General features: G+C 34.3%; 1 protein-coding gene across 1 annotated transcript in view; it reads right to left on the bottom strand.

Annotated features, from left to right (window-relative positions):
- LOC148939909 (sorting nexin-13-like) overlaps positions 1 to 18,344 on the bottom strand; it is a 131,119-nt gene that overhangs the window by 57,087 nt on the left and 55,688 nt on the right. The window contains exons 13-17 of the mRNA XM_089106031.1: positions 15,987 to 16,202; positions 13,028 to 13,198; positions 10,962 to 11,173; positions 5,206 to 5,318; positions 3,887 to 4,031 (exon numbers count right to left, since the gene is read on the bottom strand). Coding sequence (XP_088962157.1) covers positions 3,887 to 4,031; positions 5,206 to 5,318; positions 10,962 to 11,173; positions 13,028 to 13,198; positions 15,987 to 16,202 — 857 coding nt within the window. The remainder of the gene's footprint in view (positions 1 to 3,886; positions 4,032 to 5,205; positions 5,319 to 10,961; positions 11,174 to 13,027; positions 13,199 to 15,986; positions 16,203 to 18,344) is intronic.

Raw genomic sequence — 18,344 nt, 5'->3', positions numbered from 1 at the left:
TCTTTAGCTCATAAATTTCCAAACACTTCCCATCAAAATTTAAGATATCTACTTTGTTCAGTATCGCTGAACGGTCTTGTAACTGTATCGCTGAACGGTCTTGTAACTGTATCTCTAGGGCTATTGCGTAGGTCAACCCCCCAAAGTTATGCAATTTGCCCATTATGTTTAACAACTAAACGTTGCTTTAAGATTAAAATCAAAAAGCACTGTGTGTATGCTGATTGCCAATAAGGCATCTCAGCAGTGTCCCTAAAACAACTGAGGGTATTATGTTCAAACTTTCGGAGCTACTTCTATTGCTACTTCTGCTTTTAAAATTTAACTAATCAAAAGAGTGTCAGTGTATCCAAGCTGTCAAAAAGCATAGACAGATTTTTTTTGCGAATGGTATCAAGTTTTTTTCAGGCCAACTAGAGGACGTTTAAACTAAATTAAACACTAATATTTCTGTCCGGATTTTTAAAAGGGTGTATGTAGTTTAAAATTGTTCAAAAATTTTCTCCAGCATACAAATAGCAGGCCAACCCATAAATTCTTAAAAAAACAGAAAAGATTTAAACTACTCTTTTCTTTTACCTTAAAAAACTATGTCAATATAAAACGAATAGAAATCAATTAAACAAAATTTTAGACAAAATAAGTTTTTCAAAGAAAAGTAAAGAACTCGACTAACTTTTTTTTTTTTTTTAGCAAAATTAAAATCAAATAATCTACCAAGCATAAAACTACCACAAATCAGAATCGATACATACAAACAGAAATTACACAAAACGAACAGAAATTACAATAAATAACCGAGTCAAACTCAAAACGAGCAGAAATTAGCATGAGTAGGGCTCAAAAGTTAAAACTCCTATGCCTTTCCAAGGCCAGAACATAATTTGCACTCTACTGAAAAATTTGTTCTTTTTAATTTTTTCAAATTTAAAACTTTATTAAATCAAATATTATTAAAATTTTAAGGAATAAATATTAGCATATGTATATTAAACTGACAATGCACATTCATTTATATTATTTTCAGTCAAGTGCAAATTATGTTCTGGCCTTGGGAAGGCAGGGAGCCCTACTCAAGTTAATTTCTGCTCGTTTTGAGTTTGACTCGGTTATTTATTGTAATTTCTGTTTGTTTTGGGTTTCATTTATTTATCTAAGCTGATTTGTGATAGTTTCACGATTGGTAGATTATTTGATTTTATAGGCATAGCGGTTTTACGCCCAACTTATGTTAATTTCTGTTCGTTTTGAGTTTGACTCGGTTATTTATCGTAATTTCTGTTCGCTTCGGGTTTCATTTATTTATCGATTCTGATTTGTGGTAGTTTTACGCTTGGAAGTTTATGGGATTTTAATTTTACTAGTTTTTTTTAAGTGGAGCTCTTTACTTTTCTTTGAAAAATTTATTTTGTGTAAAAGTCTTTTTAATTAAGTTTATCAAACTCACATAGCCAGCCACAGAAAAGAAATGAAAAACAGACTTATAAACCTCTCATATAACCCCTATTAAACGAAAAATGGCTCAACTGCCATCTCTAAAGACTTTTAAGTAGAGCTAACAACTGTTCAATTTAAAGAGCTTCCTGAACTTTAATATTTAACGTTAGCAATAAGCTTGTGGTATATAAAATCATATGTAAAGTGAACAAGTGTCTATAGTGGCCAAAACTATAAAAAACTAGTTTAGAAACTGTCTAGTGACTAACATTTCTCATGTGAGACTATATTGCATTTTTATTCCAATTCTATTCCAATTTCTATTCAGATACAACTGCTCAAAATTTGTAATTACGAGAAGAATCATTTGATTTTTTTTTTAAAAAGCCTATCCCCCCCTCCAAAAAAAAGTAACGTTAAATTGAAATAGATTGTTCCAGTTTGCCAGAGAGCGAACCTAGTTATAATAAAAAAAAAAAAATGCGCTTTTCATGAAAACCCAGTTTCTCTCGCGTAGGGATTTTATGTTTTTTCTTGTCCAAAATAGCGTCAAATTCAGAAGACGTGATGGATTATTTTGAAAAACACAAATTACGACGCAATAAAAAAGGATTAGAAACAGAGAATTTATAAAAGAGCCTGCAGATCTAAAAAACTCAAGCTCGCTCATGTTTTTAGAAAATTACTAGTTTTGTGGGATTCTAAAAATATAAGAAAATATTATGTATCAGTTCATTTGAACCAGTATTGCAAATATATGGTACGTAAACAGCGGAACAATGTTTTTCACTAGTTGAAGTTTCAACTTGGCTCTTTTACTTCCATCAGAAAAAAAAGTTTTAGAAATTTATTTTTGTTCGTTTTTAGGTTTTAAAAATATTCACAATCAACTTTTGTAGTAAAAAGATTTTTGTATGAATTGGGCGAAGAAACTTAAGAAGTCAACATGATTTTTTGTTGAAATAAAGTATTTTTATATACATGTTTTACTTCGCACTTCTCTTAAAATTTCCCAAAGAAATTCTGCGATTTTGTCACATACAAATAAATTAAATGACAAAGTAATAAAGTAAATGATAAAGTAAAATGATAAAATAGTAAAATAAACGTCACATTGCAAATTAAAAAAAAAATCAATTATCTAAGAAATATTGTTCTATATAAAATATCTAAGAGATTTTAGAACACTAAAGGACATTAAAAGAATTATAGATGTGTAGCTATTACGAAAATTAGTATTAATATTACGATTTTCTCCCTCAACGCTACAAAAAGTTGTGTTTCTTATACGAAAGTATACTTCCGTTAATTGCGCTTTTTAGATTTTAATATTTTAGGAGAAGTGATCTTTAAAATCACTGGAGCTATCACTCTTTACCATCATTATTTAGAGTTTAAACATTATTTTGCACCTGTAAATTTTAATTTGCAAAATATGCACTACTTGGTTAGGTTTTCTTATTGTTGTTACATATCCAATGATACTAATACTAACAGCTCATTGCAGCACCAAGACGCCTCTCACACCCCCCCCCCCCCATCAAACCCTCCATCACACACCCTCCCAAAAATTTCCAACTTCCTTTAAATATTTTTTTAAGCCTCCTCCTCTCTTTTTAATCCGGAACGACCCGCTTTTCGATTTGGCTCTAAACGGATCGCCGACCAAGACTATCTGTCATCCTTCATCCACAGAGAGTGTCAAAGCCATCTCCCTCTTTCTCTCATTATGGCTTTAGAAAGCGGGATTGAACCATACTTTCCGTACAGGTTACTATTTAAGATACGGTCAGTCAGTTTGGTACCCAAAATAATCTGTAGACAATTTCTCAAGAGAATATCTAGCAACCCCTCTTTCGTTTTTCAAAGCACCCACGCTTCAAAACCGTAATTGACCATTGTCATCCCTGTAGCTTCCAATATTTTAATCTTGGTTCGCAGAGTCAGCTTCCTATTCTTCCAAACCTTTTTCAACTGTGCAATAGCACCCTGGGCCTTGGCTATTATACTTTCAAAGTCTTCACTGCACCACCGTCTTTACAAATAATACTACCTAAGTAAGTGTGGTTCAATTTCGCATTCTAGGGCTATAATGAGAGAAAGGTAGGAATGGCTAGGCCACGTTTTGCGGATGAGGGATGGTAGATTGCCAAAGATTGTCCTTTTGGACCAACCACCTATGGCTAAACGAAAAGTAGATCGTTCTCGGTTGGGGTGGGAGGATGTCGTAAAGAAATATTTAAGGGAGATAGGAACTTCCTGGAAGGGTGTGAAGAGGGAGGCTTTGAGTAGATTGGGATGGAGGAGGGACGTCCATAGGTATTGGCCTCGGTCAGCTTGCTGCGGTGAGTTACCCAACATCTCCTCTTCACCTTCACTTATTCCTAGTCTTAGCGAATTAGTCTTCTTTACATTAATTTTCAAACCTGTTCTTGTATCATGAACTCACAAAACGTCCAAAAATTCATTCATTTTGCTAAGAATATTATCTAAAATGCTTAAATCATCAGCATAATCTAAGTCTAAGGGAAGTTTAACTCCCCATATGAATCCATGTTCTCCCATTGCCTTTGCTGTGCTCCTTAGGAAAAGGTCTATGAAAATGATCCATATAAATCGGGATAGAACACAAAAATGCTCAACTCCTAAAACGAAACTTACTTCCTACAGAAACCAAGCTAATGCTTCTGTAATTACCACACTCAGTGTTATCACCTTTCTTACAGAGGTTTTTCCCTAACATCACTATATACTTCCCCTTTTTTAAGTCATATTAATAATCCTCAATAGCTTATCTGATTTTAGTGACAAATTTTTCTTTTCCAATGTATATCTGTGGAATGATAAAAGTTAACCACATGGGCATTTGAGTTACCGTAAAACTCAGTTTGAAATATTTTTTCAACATGGGGGCTCAAAACATCCTGTTAAGGGTTTTAGACATAAGGATTCCATTAGCTCTATTAGAATTTACAGCATTCGTCAGCATTGCCATCCCTCTCTTAGCAAAACTTGATGATTCGTGGTCCGAAACGGCAGAAAATATCACTTTGCTATGGTTTATCAAGGTGCAAGTTCAAAACCTTGTGTTTAAGGGTTTAGACCTTAAGTGGTAGGATATAGCAGGAAAAACCACATTGCTGTAACACAATATCTTTTGGTATTTAAAAACGGCACTAGATATGGCACTTTCCTTTCGAAAGAACCCTCTCCCAAGCTTTTACAACCGAAGATATACATAACAAAAACGAACCCCAAAAGTACTTTTAAAGAGGATGGATGTGTATGAGTGAAAAAGAACAATATTTTTTAGGCTCGGAGTGTGAAAAATTCTCAATTTTGAGAAAATCGAAAATTTTTTTAAATTGTTCTACTTTGGATCTGATGATAAAATCTAAGAAAAAAACATAGAACTAGAACTTGGTCGGATTAACTTAAAAGCCTTTGATATTCAATTTTGAACTAAATCTGGAAACTCAAAATTTGACTGAAACATTCTGAGTATCAGTATGCAAACCTTTTAGCTGTTACAAATTTCGTTTGTTGTAACATGATGTAGCATTGCGTATTACGAGGTTGTAGTATGAGGTCTTGTAGATTATTAATACCGTATAGACTTCAAAGCATTTAGAAAAGGGAGAGAGAAAGAAAGAAAGAAAGAAAGAAAGAAAGAAAGAAAGAGAGAGAGAGAGAGAGGGGGGGGGGAGAGAGAGAGAGAGAGAGAGAGAGAGAGAGAGAGAAAGAGAGAGGGTGAAAGAGAGACAATACCTGAGAGACATGCAAGCAAACTGGCTTTTGCGACCACTCTCGTTCTCATTTTTATTGACTCGTCCCTTGGGGGCCGTGGAACTGCTCTCCAGCCATTTGGCCACAATGAGTTTCTGATGGATAACAATCAAGGAATTATCAACGGCTTAACAACTAACAAACTAACTTGATCCTTAAATAAAATTCAAAGGCCCCGCTACCAGCAGAAAAATAAACGAAACAAAAAAGATGTTTCCTGTGCCAAAAAAAGCGATTTACCCTGTTGTACAAATCAATTGATTCTCTTTGTTATTCAACTAAAGGGACAGCAAGCTTCCTGTATGGGGTTTTCACCAAAGGCGATTCCAATGGTGTATTTTGTGTTTCGCTCCTTAACCATTTTTAGGAGCTTCAGGTTATTTTTTTTTCTATGGGCCGTGTTCGTCTTTTACTAGGTTGCAGCTATCGCTTCAACCATAATTTACCAGTGTTCAGTTTTACATTTAATTGTAACAGTGTTCAGTTCTTTATGTAAATGGCACCATAACAAATTTATAACCTATCATAGGCAGTGCAACAGCGCTGCCTTCTTCACATAGAAAGTTATGGTAGAAACTTTGAAAGGGGCTAATTTGATTGGAAATTGAAATTTCTAGCACCTAGATAATACTATTCTAGATAACACTAGATAATAATATTCTTCAACAGCGACAATTTATGGCACCATCCTAGGAAAGCCCGTCACTATTCCAAATTTTCCTTTCTTTCCTCTACTGGAGACAACACAGGCTACTCCAGACTAGACACAACTCCAACTTTATTATCTTTCAGAAGGAGATTGATGTTACTGAAACTGACAATATTAGAAAAAATTCCCATAAATGTAGCTTTACTTTCCCTTAGCCTCAAACATGGATTTAATATTTGCAACTTTATCTTTTTCTCCAATACAGTCAAAAATCGAACCTAATTCAACGATCAACGATTTAAATATAGGTCTTTTCTTAGGGTCAACATTTAAACACTTTGTTGCAACATTATACAGATTTTTCAAATTTTTATCTTCCGGTATACTGCTTTTAAACTTTTCACTATCGATAGATTTTTTGGGGGCGTAGAATAACTTAATGTTTTCCAGCGGCTTATGACAAACTAACTCAATAAGAATAACTCCAAAGGAATAAACATCACTAGATTGATCATATTCCTCACCAGCGATAATTTCTGGCGCTGTCCTAGGAAAGTCTTTCACTATTCCAAATTTCCCTTTCTTTTCTCTATTAGGCATAACACAAGCTAAACGTAAACTAGACACCACTGCAACTTCACTAGCTTTCAAAAGAAGATTAGCGCTACTAAGATTCCTCAGAATAATGTTCGCCTCATGTAGACAGCACATTCCTGAAGCTATATCTCTTGCAATTGCAACACGTTTTGAAAGGGACAGCTGCTCATTGCTTTCAAGAATTTTTTCAACGTTCCAGGACAATATTCAAAAACATGTTGCTCTCCCTGACCAATTGAACTCAAGGATGTTGATCCTAAATACTTCACAATATTATTAAAACATTTATTCTTAAACCTTTCCAGCAGCTCAACTTCCTTCTCAAAAGCTTCCCTATCATGACCACGGAAGGCTTTAATAGCAACATCTTTTCCCTTATAAGAAGCCTTGTATACGCTTACATAGACACCAGAACTGATTCTCACAACATTTAAAAAATCACTTTCAATAAGTATGTTACTGTTATGCGAACTCATTATATATATTATTTGAAAAAAACTACGTTCTCTAAAGAGTTAAAGAGGCTGAGTTACAAGGTCGAACCTTAAAACGTACAGGGATTAGGAGGCACAGTTGGGGGGCTGCCGCCCCCAAACCCCCGCTTTCGCAGCCTTTAAATAAAAAAAAAGTTTTTTTAAACTGAAAGTAAGGAGCGACATTAAATCTTAAAACGAACAGAAATTATTCCGTATATGAAAGAGGCTGTGCCCTCCTCAACGCCTCGCTCTTTACGCTAAAGTTTGACTTTCTCACAACTCTTTTTTAAACAATAAAAACTTTAGCGTAAAGAGCGAGGCGTTGAGGAGGGCACAGCCTCTTTCATATACGGAATAATTTCTGTTCGTTTTAAGATTTAATGTCGCTCCTTACTTTCAGTTTAAAAAACATTTTTTTTATTTAAAGGCTGCGAAAGCGGGGGTTTGGGGGGCGGCAGCCTCCAACTGTGCCTCCTAATCCCTGTACGTTTTAAGGTTCGACCTTGTAACTCAGCCTCTTTAACTCTTTAGAAAACGTAGTTTTTTTCAAATAATTTCTGCACGTTTTTGTACAGTTTATTACTTATTATTGCTTGACTAACTGTTAGCTGATCGTGTCAGGAGTTAAAGTTGGGGGGCTGCCGCCCCCCAAACCCCCGCTCTTGAACATTCTTGTGTTAAGGCTTTTAATTCCTGAATACTCAAATCACGTCGTACAGGGTGCCTCCTAATCCCTGTACGTTTTAAGGTTCGAACTTGTGACTCAGCCTCTTTAACAGCCCCCCAACTGTGCCTCCTAATCCGTGTACGTTTTAAGGGTTGACCTTAAGTTTTAAGGTTCGAACTTGTGACTCAGCCTTTTTAACAGCCCTCCAACTGTGCCTCCTAATCCCTGTACGTTTTAAGGGTCGACCTTGTAACTCAGCCTCTTTAACTCTTTAGAAAACGTAATTTTTTTCAAATAATTTAAAAAAGAAGAGTTTCTTTTTTAAAGTTTAAATTCAGTATATAAAAAATTTGCTCTGACGGTGAATCGAACCCGGGTTTTCCGCCTGGCAGTCTGAAGTATCAATCGCTGGACTAATGAGACACAATTGTAATTGTTTTTTAGTAAATGGAATCTTTTTTCGCAAAGCAAATTCCCACAAAACTTGATATTTGGTTTTTGGAAAACAGGGAATGAGTAATCAGATTGAGCTGAAATTTCGAGGATAAGCTCCCAGGCCCCAGGAAAGCTAATCCTCTAAATTTCAGCCCGATCAGACAACGTTAAAGGGGGGTTGTGGTGGGAAAAATTAACATGGGCTATTATAGGAAAACGAGGTTTTTCGTTAATGTAAATTCGGGGGATCGTTTTTTCGGTATGAAAATATCAAAAGGCCCTAACAGGTCAAATTCTACTTAGAATGAGTCCTCATTCACCCGGATCAGTTGCCAACTGTGGCCTGTAGGCGTGGATAACAAAAAAAAGAGAAATGAATTTTAAGTGGCTATATTTGGTTTTTTGAAAACAGGGAAAGAGTGATCGGATTGAGCTGAAACTTTGAGTACAAGCTCCCGGGCCCTAGGAAAGCTTAACCTCTAAATTTCAGCCCAATCGGACAACGTCAAAGGGGGGCTGTGGTGGGAGGGTCGAAACTTCCGGCCCAGTTTACCCCATGAAGATAAAGTTAGAGGAGGATAAAATTCTGCATGTTTTTCAGTTTGAGCTTGGGCTACAAAATGCAATCACCATCGTCTCACTGCGGCCTCTAGGATATTAAATCAATTAAACTTGTGGTGGGTCGCCTCTTTATCGAGGCACACGGGTGCGTCCTTGATAAAGTCGGAGGGGGGGTGAAATTTTGCACGTTTCTTAGTTTGAGCTTGGGCTACAAAATGCGATTACCGCTGTCTCTCTGCGACCGCTAGGACCGGATATCGCTTGCGGGCTGTTATAGGAAAACGAGCCCGCGTTTTCGCGGGCTAGCCCGCTTATAGCGGGTTCTTATAGGAAAACGAGGTTTACCGTAAATGTAAATTCGGGGGATAATTTTTTCGGTCTGAAAATATCCAAAGGCCCTAACAGGTCGAATTCTGATTCGAATGAGTCCTCATTCACCCGGATCTGTTGCCAACTGTGGCCTGTAGGCGTGGCTAAGAAAAAACAAGAACTGATGATGAATTTTAAGTGGCTATATTTGGTTTATTGAAAAGAGGGAAGGAATGATCGGATTGAACTGAAATTCCGAGGGTAAGTTCCCGGGTCCTAGGGAAGCTCAACCTCTAAATTTCAGCTCAATCCGACAACGTTAAAGGGGGGTTGTGGTGGGAGGGTTGAAACTTCCGGCCCAGTTTACCCCATGAAGATAAAGTCGGAGGAGGATGAAATTTTGCAAGTTTCTTAGTTTGAGCTTGGGCTACAAAATGCGATTACCGCCGTCTCTCTGCGGCCTCTAGGACCTGAAATCGCTTAACATTGTGGTGGGTCGCCTCTTTATAGAGGCACATGTGTGCCTCCTTGATAAACAAAATTAATATTTAATATTCCCTATAGGAAGCGATAAAAACCTCACTAAAAGAACGTCTGCTAGAAATTTTGCATTAGAAGACATATGGGTCATAGAATGAAGTTTCAATTAATACATTTGGTCCAAATACTTTTGCAATCTGAAAAAATCCTAAATCGATTGGAATAAGTGATCTTTTTATTATCTTAAAGAAACTGTCAGTCCATATTTTTTATATGTTTAATTACCTTTCTAAGGTAACGAATTAAAATCAAGTTGGTAGACAGTGATAGAAAAGTTAAGACCCATGGCGAATTGGACAAAAGCCAAGGCAGATAGTCTGAGTGAGAGGCACAGCTGGCATAAGCCTTTTCAGAATTGTATAACAATTACGTCATTTCACTTGTTGATAGATCGTCTATCGTCCATCCATCCTAGGGCAGAACTGAGTAGATAGGCATGGAATCAAAGTATCTTTATGAATTTGGGCTATCCTAAACGAGTGGATATCGCGCTTGACTAATCCTTTGGAATGAGGGCTCAAGACTGAAAACGAACGAAAATTATTACGTCGCTGTTTATGCAACATATTTTTTTAAAAACTGTTGAAAATAAATTGGCTCGTAATATTTTCCCTATAATTTTATAATTTTTATAAACTAGTGTTTTAATAAAAATACAAGATCGACGGAACAGAACTGAATTAGGAGCAGAAAATCTTTAAGTAGTGTGCAGAAAATAAAAGACTAATTTAGATCTCAATAGTCTTTTATCAGTCATGAAGTCAATCAACTTTATTATAAAATTTTAATTTTTCCAAAAAATCAAGCAAGCTTAGTTTTCAATAAAGCACTAGTTTTTCAGAAATCTATAAACCTGAGAACATATCAAGGGTTGGTTTATTCGAAAGTTTTCAAGAATATGTTGCACATATTATGTTTTAAGTTGCATCATCATCAATTGAAAATCTTCATGCACATAGTTTTTGTCGTTTAATTTACAGCCCCACCTCCTCCAAAACGTTCCCTAAGAGTATTACCTTAATATCCCTAGCCTCGTTAGCTCTTTACTTTCTTTGAAAAAATACATTTCGCAGAGAAACTATTTTTTACTTAATTTTAAATTAATCCTATAAAAATCACTCTTCATCCATAGAAAAAGCAATATAAGTTTCATTAGAATAAGTCCCCTAACAAATGGAGTATTTCCCTTTTTAGATTAGAGGCCACGCTTTAGTATGTTGCAGTTAGGCTGACACCATGATAGGATGGCCCCTGTACTGCAGCAGCAGTTTACAAAGGAGACATTGTAAGATTCCCATAAGTTTATCACGGTTTAATACAACATCAGTATGTTCTGCGATTCTCTCTTTAGATTTCCATATCACTAATAATTGAAGCTCCATTCCTATCTTTAATTTATGTAAATGCATATTAATGATGACACAGGAAAACATTACTAAATAAAATATTAAAAATATGTTATAAATAAATTATATAAAATATTAAAAGCAACATTTTCACTGACCTGAAGGCCTTTATTGCTTCGGCTATGGACGACGGTGACGTAAGTGAATCCACAATCTCAAGAATTTTCTGATTGTAAACGTCACCCATCAAAGAGTGTAATATATCCCTAAGTAAACCAATGATATGTCTTCGAAGCCATGCTGGCCTTGTTCTCATTTCAAACACTTCGTCAAATAGTAATAACAAAATGCTCAGCGGAATGTTGTCATCCTTAAAATATATATATATAAATAGAAAATATATATATAAATATATATATGTAATATATATATATTTATATATGCATAAATATTATATATAAATATATATATATATATATTATATAAATTTATATATAAATATATACATAAATATAAAATATATATAACTATAAGTCCCTCAGCATCTCTATTGCACGCTTAGTCCATACTTATTCCTACAACTGAAGGGAGATTAGAAGTAAATTCCCTTTTAATATATATTACTAATATTAGCAAATTTGTCATGCACTAAAGCCATTTGTTGGATACTAGACGAACATATCATATTTGGAATTAAGATTAAACGTAGATTTTTCCATTTCATATTTTTAAATAGATTAAAATGGAAAAAAGGATTAAAAGTAGATTTTTCCATTTCGTGTTTTTAAATGGATTAAAATGGAAAAACTGAGTATAATTGGATGTTTCTATTTCATGTTTTTATATGGATTAAAACAGAAAAAATGAATAACAGTTGATTTTTAAATTTAATGTTTTTAAATGGATTAAAATAGAAAAAAGGATTAAAAGTGGATTTTTCCATTTCATGTTTTTAAATGGATTAAAACAGAAAAAAGGATTAAAAGTAGATTTTTCCATTACATATTTTTAAATGGATTAAAATAGAAAAAAGGAATAAAAGTAGATGTTTAAATTTCGTTTTTTTATATTGATTAAAACGGAAAAAAGGAGTAAAAGTAGATTTTTACATTAAGTGTTGTTAAATTTATTAAAATGGAAAAATAGTATTATATGTAGATTTTTCTATTTCATGTTTCTAAATGGATTAAAATGGAAAAAAGGATTAAAAGTAGATTTTTCCATTTCATGTTGGTAAATGGATTAAAATGTAAAAAAGGATTAAAAGTAGATTTTTCCATTTCATTTTTTTAAATGTATTAAAATGGAAAAAAAGGATTAAAATAATATTTTTCCATTTCATATTTTTAAATGGATTAAAATGGAAAAAAGGATTAACATAAGATTTTTCCATTACTTGTTTTTAAATGGATTAAGATGGAAAAAAAGGATTAAAATTAGATTTTTCCATTTCATGTTGTTAAATGAATTACAAGGGAAAAAAGGATTAAAAGTAGATTTTTCTATTTCATGTGTTAATATTAAACTGTCCTTTTTAGAAGTTTCAGTTTTCCTTGACCAGGGTCACTCTTTACTTACCCGTCATTGTTATGACACACTGAATATATAATATTCATATATTTGACGAATTATTGTTAGATGAAAATTTGAGTTGACGCATTTGACTATATTTGACGAATCCTTGTCTGTAGCATCGGGAAAAAGGGATTAGAAACTACTAATGCTACTGACACTTCAGTACACTGCACTGGCGGCTAACGACTTCACTAGAAAAGTAGAAAGAGGATAAACATAGATACAAATGGGAAGCATACCAGTTTAACCCCTCCCCCCAAAAAAATGTTTGCCGACTCGTAAAGACGTAACAAAAATGCATATAAACACATTTTTGAGGTATCTTTAGGTTAAAAAAAAAAACTCATTTAAACCATACATTTGAATCGACGAAACGTATTTTATAACGAAATCTGCAAACTACTAGTGCTACTGAACCTTCAGTAGACTTCACAGGCGTCTAACCACTTCACTAGAAAAGTTGAAACAGGATAAACATATAGACAAATAGGAATTATCTAATTGTAAAGAAAATCAGGGCAAAGAATGGACGATGCGAAGATCTTTAAGTTAAGAATGGTATGGCGAGCTGAAGGAAAAAACGTAAAGGAAAAGAAAAAAGGACAGGAGAAGACGAAGTAAGAAAAAGGAAGAAAAGTAAACCACTTACATTTGGATCTAAACTAGTTCCAACTTTGAATGCATCGGTCAAATCTGGAAGTTCTTTTGCAGGATTCTGCCCAAGGGTTAAAAATTTACTAATACCTCCAAAAATTGTATCAGGTACAGTGCGAACTATGGATGTCATCCCTTTGAGGAATGGATTTACAATTTTATCTACCTAAAATAACAATATAAAACTTTGATATGTAAAGTAAAGAGAGTAAGGATATAGACATGAACATTATGTGTAACCTTAATACATGGTCGATTTGTTTCATAGCCAAAGATAAATGTCTTTCACAATATCTCTAATAATTAAAATGAAAATATATAAATAACAAATAGAACTTTGATTAGGAAACTGAAAAATAGAAAGGATCACCTGTTATTTACATATTTCCATTTCATTTTAATTCTAAATACAAAAATTTCCATTGCTTTGATCTCACGTTATTCAACCGACAAAACTATGTCCTGAAATGACCGCAAGATCGGGCAAGGGACACGCAAGAGATAAAATTGGTATTCCAGCGGCACTATTCTTTTCTCATAAGGTCTTCCTTCTTTCTCATACGGTCTTCAAAGAACTAAAAAAAAAAAAAAAAAAAAAAAAACTTACCAACACCCCATCGAGACGATAGGGCAACATACTAGAAAACGGACGGGACAGTAAACAAACGCTTTTCAGCGGGAGAATAATTCCAAAATGACAACAAAAAGAAATAAAACTTTTAAGAGTTAGACAAAAAAAAAGTTAAAAAGTTCGAAGAGAATGGATGACCAATATAATCAATATACAATATTATATGATTTAAACTGAAATTTCTCTGTAGGTCTTAATTAACTTGAATTTGTTTTAACGAATAACTCTGATTCAAAATGTAGTCTGCACAAAGCAAGTTAAGATTAAAAAGGGGAAACCTTGGCATGTCCATTAGGCAAGTTCGGTTCAAGCTGGTAAGCTTTGTGGTGATATAATTATGTTCTTCAACCCTCCCCCATGTTTCAAAGTACCTGAAAAGAAAGGGTTGAGTCCCCTCTTTTCCTCAAATAATCTTATCTAATAAAAAAGAAATGTAAAAAGATAATGAAAAACTTATAAGAGTTAGACAAAAAAAAAGGTTGAAAACTTCAAAGAGTATAGATGACCAATATAATTAACATACAACATTATAGGACTTAAACTTGAAATTTCTCTGTAGGCGTTAATTAATTTGAATTTTTTCAACGAATAACTCTAATTCAAACGTAGTCTTGTCAAAGCAGTTTAAGGTTAAAAAGCCGAAATCTTGGCATCCAGTGTACAAATTCGGTTTAAGCTGGTAGGCTCTGTGGTGATATAATTCTGATCTTTAACCCTTCCCAATGTTTCAAAGTACCTGAAAAGACAATTAAGTAACAGTATAAAAACTTGGAATTTTTCCAGTAGTAATAGACCTTAGGGTATAGCTTTCAATAAAAGAAAGGCAAAAATTGTAATAGACAAAAAAAATTGTTGATATATAGAAATTCTAAGATTTTATCAATAGATTTAGCCAGTGGCGTTAATTGTAGGGGGGGGGAGAGGGATATATACACCCCATCTAGATTTATATACCCCTCCCCTAGATTTTTTGAAATACCTTTTCTGGGGTTTTCCCATTGAAAATAACTTTTTTGGCATTTACACTTTTAAAAAACTACAAATTTTCCACCCACCTAGATTTTGAAAAATGAATTTTGCCCACCCCTCCTCTTAATTTTCGTGGATTGACACCATCAGATTAAAAATAAAGGCCGACTCACAAAATCTATGTAAACCTAGATACCCAATCTTCATTAATTACCCTTCATATGGAGAAATATCTCTAAATAAAAGGTATCTGTATTTAGCTATCTATACCATCCTCTTTTCAATTTGGACTATCTCCCGTTTAAGAGCGTAGTTGCCAGTTATGGTTTTATATATTGAGGTTTCTTCCAAAACATTACATTTTCAAGCCCATTGAGCTTATATGATGCTGAATTGGAAATCCATAAGATTAATTTGAATGAAATCAAATGAGATTAATAATCAACTCTTCGTCGATTACGCTTCAATTTTGATACATAAAGAAAAGAAAGAAAAAAAGAGATAAAGTTAAAAGAACATCCAAATGCATATACAGACTTGATGAGCCTGAGCAGATTTTGTTTTTCAAGAGAAGCTTGCAAAGCAGAGAATGCCCACTTTGATTCAAAATATCCAAATATTCATACATTGAATATTTGTCTTATTATTATTATTATTAAATAATAATATAATGTTCGTTGTTTTCCACATGACCTGGCCGTGAATACAGACACAAAGATTCTTCATTTGTAACAGGAGCTAGAAACTCGCACAAAATGGTAAGCAAGGGCACCAAGGCTGAAATGCTCGTCACTCACTTTCAATCAAATAGTCTCAAAGCTTCTGTAGGTGGTCTGATTTTTTAATAAAAATAATAAGACCACCCACTTTGATTCAAAATATCCAAATATTCATATAGTCGAAATATTTTCCAAAATAATAATAAAAAAAATCGCCACATGGCAAAAAGACGAAGATTTCAGCTAAGACCTTCACTAAATCGTCCTTAGTGCTAAAACAAGAAAGAAAAAAAAATGTATATATATAGGAAAGAAAAAAACATACTTTTTGAAGTAAACTAAACCGAACAAAAAAAGTGACTGAACAAAATTAACCAGACTGTTAAATAGTTATTAGTTACAGTTCTTAACAACCCTCCTCTTGTTACTAATCTACCTTTCCCATTTCATAGTAATCCTTAGACAAAAAGACGCGCATCGAAGTCGGATTTAGGGTAATAAATTTAAGCAATTTTGCCAATTGTGCAGATACAAGGTTTTTGCCGGCCATCGACAATGCGAAAAAAAACTTGCCAAGAGCGGGACCTATCATCCCTACTGCTGGTGCTAAGGATTTTTCTTTAAAAAAGTCTCACCTTTTTATTGATTGGATTCTTCTCGTGTTCATATGCGCCATGATCCAAAAAATGCATTATTTGTGCTTTCAAACCAACATGAGATTCTAAAACCCTTAGACTTAGAAGCTGCTGAAGATACCTGTTTAACAAATACAAACGACGTTCCAGAAACAGATGATTCAGATTGTTAAACCTTCTCTTAGCTGGAAATTCGAGTGAACGTAAATCGGGAAACTGAAAAAAAAACATATGCGCGTACTTATCTTTAATTATAAGTACGGTGATTGGTGAATAATGAAACAGCAATTGTTTTCTCAACGATCAAAAAGCTATACAAATAAGCTTGAATACGTTCTGATGAACAACTATGACCAAAGTCCAGTTTTGAGCATTCTCATAAATAACTGCTAGTTAAAATATTACTAACAACGTACGTTTTACCAAAACGTACTTGGTTTGAAGAAGAAAATGCCATTTTGAAATTCTCCAGCATGCCTTTTGTAGATACCAAACGAGTGACAGCTCCGAGCAGACTCTGGGAGCGTGTCCCATGTCATGCTGCAAGGTGTCGGTAGGTAGAAATCGAAATTTGAAGTGATACCCAGTTAACGCGTTTGTGCGGAAAGTTAGCATAGCATAGCATAGCATAGCAAAAAAAAAAAAAAAAAAAAAAACTGAGAGAATATTTGTAGAAGCAACATGAGGCTTAGCTAATGCCAAGATGAAGCTATCGTCAAGATAGTAGCTAATGCTGGCCCTATTCATAACACAATTTAGCTTTTTGAAAGAAAATCTTTGTTTCAAATCTTTATTAACATACCTATAATTGGCGACTCCTGATTTGAAGCATAAACAAACACAGGTCATACAATTTAGTCCCCGTAATAGAGAACATTTTCTAGAAACTGGTAATACCGACCGCTCTGCATAGCAACACAAGTTCATACGCTATTGCTTGGAACCATGGGCGTATGGAAGGGGGCATATGCCCCCCTCCCCGTAGAACTTGAAATTTACACTAGATATTAAAGAGAAATTTTCGTATGTTGGTATTTTCCTGTTGGATGTTCACTGGTAGATGGTTGAAAAAGCTGAAAATAAACAGACATTTCAAAATATCGGTTTCCGATATCGATATTTACGCTTCGATATTCAATATTGATCTTTGATCTGATATATAGGTATATCGATTTCTGTTTCTGGAAATTGGAAGTAGGATACTGAGTTTATTATATTATAGTGTTGCAAAAAGTTAATAAGAGTATAGTAATCCAAAAAGATTAATGCTGGAGCTAATCCACCAAAGAATCAGCTGCCCCCCTCCCTTGACAAGATACTGCCTACGCCCATGCTTGGAACCACTTTATTATTCGGATATCGTACACAACATGGTTTGTCTGAGCCTGAAATTGTACCAGGTTTGATGAAAATGCTCATTTAATTATTGTTTCTAAAAGCCGTGGGAATTGGGAAGAATATTGCCCCCAAGGTAAAATCCACAAGACATCTTGGATTCAAATTCTGAATTATCAACAGTTGTCAACTGTTTCTCCCAAGAAACAGATTTTTACTCACAACCCTTCTATTAGAAGTGACAAGCCAATAGAGTGTACTTTCCGGATGCTGGGAATACTAATTACTATTCATAGCATCAATATGCCAGAAGATGAAGCGTTTTGAAATGCACTTGGTTTTGATCATAGAATTAATTTTTTTTTTTTGTATTTATCTAGCCAAATTAAGGGTATTTGGACCCTGACAAAGCAACTTGAACGTTAAGAAAATTGCACTACACCGAAAACAGTTTTAGAACAAAAACATTCAGTTCGAGTTTTTGGGTAAAAAAAAGACAAGAAAAAACATCAAAATACTTTCAACAATACTTTTAAAATCCGCTAAAGGTTCGATCATTGACTGCTGTGTAAAACCGTCATTTTGTCACATTCATAATATTTTCGGTAATGTACAGGACAGAATTTTTTTTCTATCAGGAAGTAAAGCAGCGAACGCGGGACTACATGAGAAAGGGCTGAAAAACAGCCCGATTTTGTTGGGAAGAATCTGGGTGGGAGTGTCTTGGGGTTTTTTTTTATACGAGGGTCTCTTCTTGCATTTTTTTTTGAAAAATGGAGGAGGCACAGCATGCCTCTCCTGCACTCATGTTCTCAAGCGCTGCTAACAGCGCTTGAGAACATGAGAAGTGCGAACAGAACGACGACTACATGTAGCCATTTATTCCTTGCCATCAAAGAGCTGACAACATAGAGTTGTGAGTAGCGAGGATTTAATTATAAAGGCATCTCAATATGTTAGTTAGGCAGCCAAAAGGAACAAATAGAGAATTGTGTAAAATGTTGCAGGGGTGGGACACGAACG

Source organism: Artemia sp. Qi Xiang Cuo, chromosome 20 (genome assembly GCF_049724085.1).
Source record: "Artemia sp. Qi Xiang Cuo chromosome 20, ASM4972408v1, whole genome shotgun sequence".
Classification (NCBI taxonomy): domain Eukaryota; kingdom Metazoa; phylum Arthropoda; class Branchiopoda; order Anostraca; family Artemiidae; genus Artemia; species Artemia sp. Qi Xiang Cuo.
The sequence above is the reverse complement of the archived record's forward strand: the minus strand, read 5'-3'. Positions and strand labels throughout refer to the sequence as shown.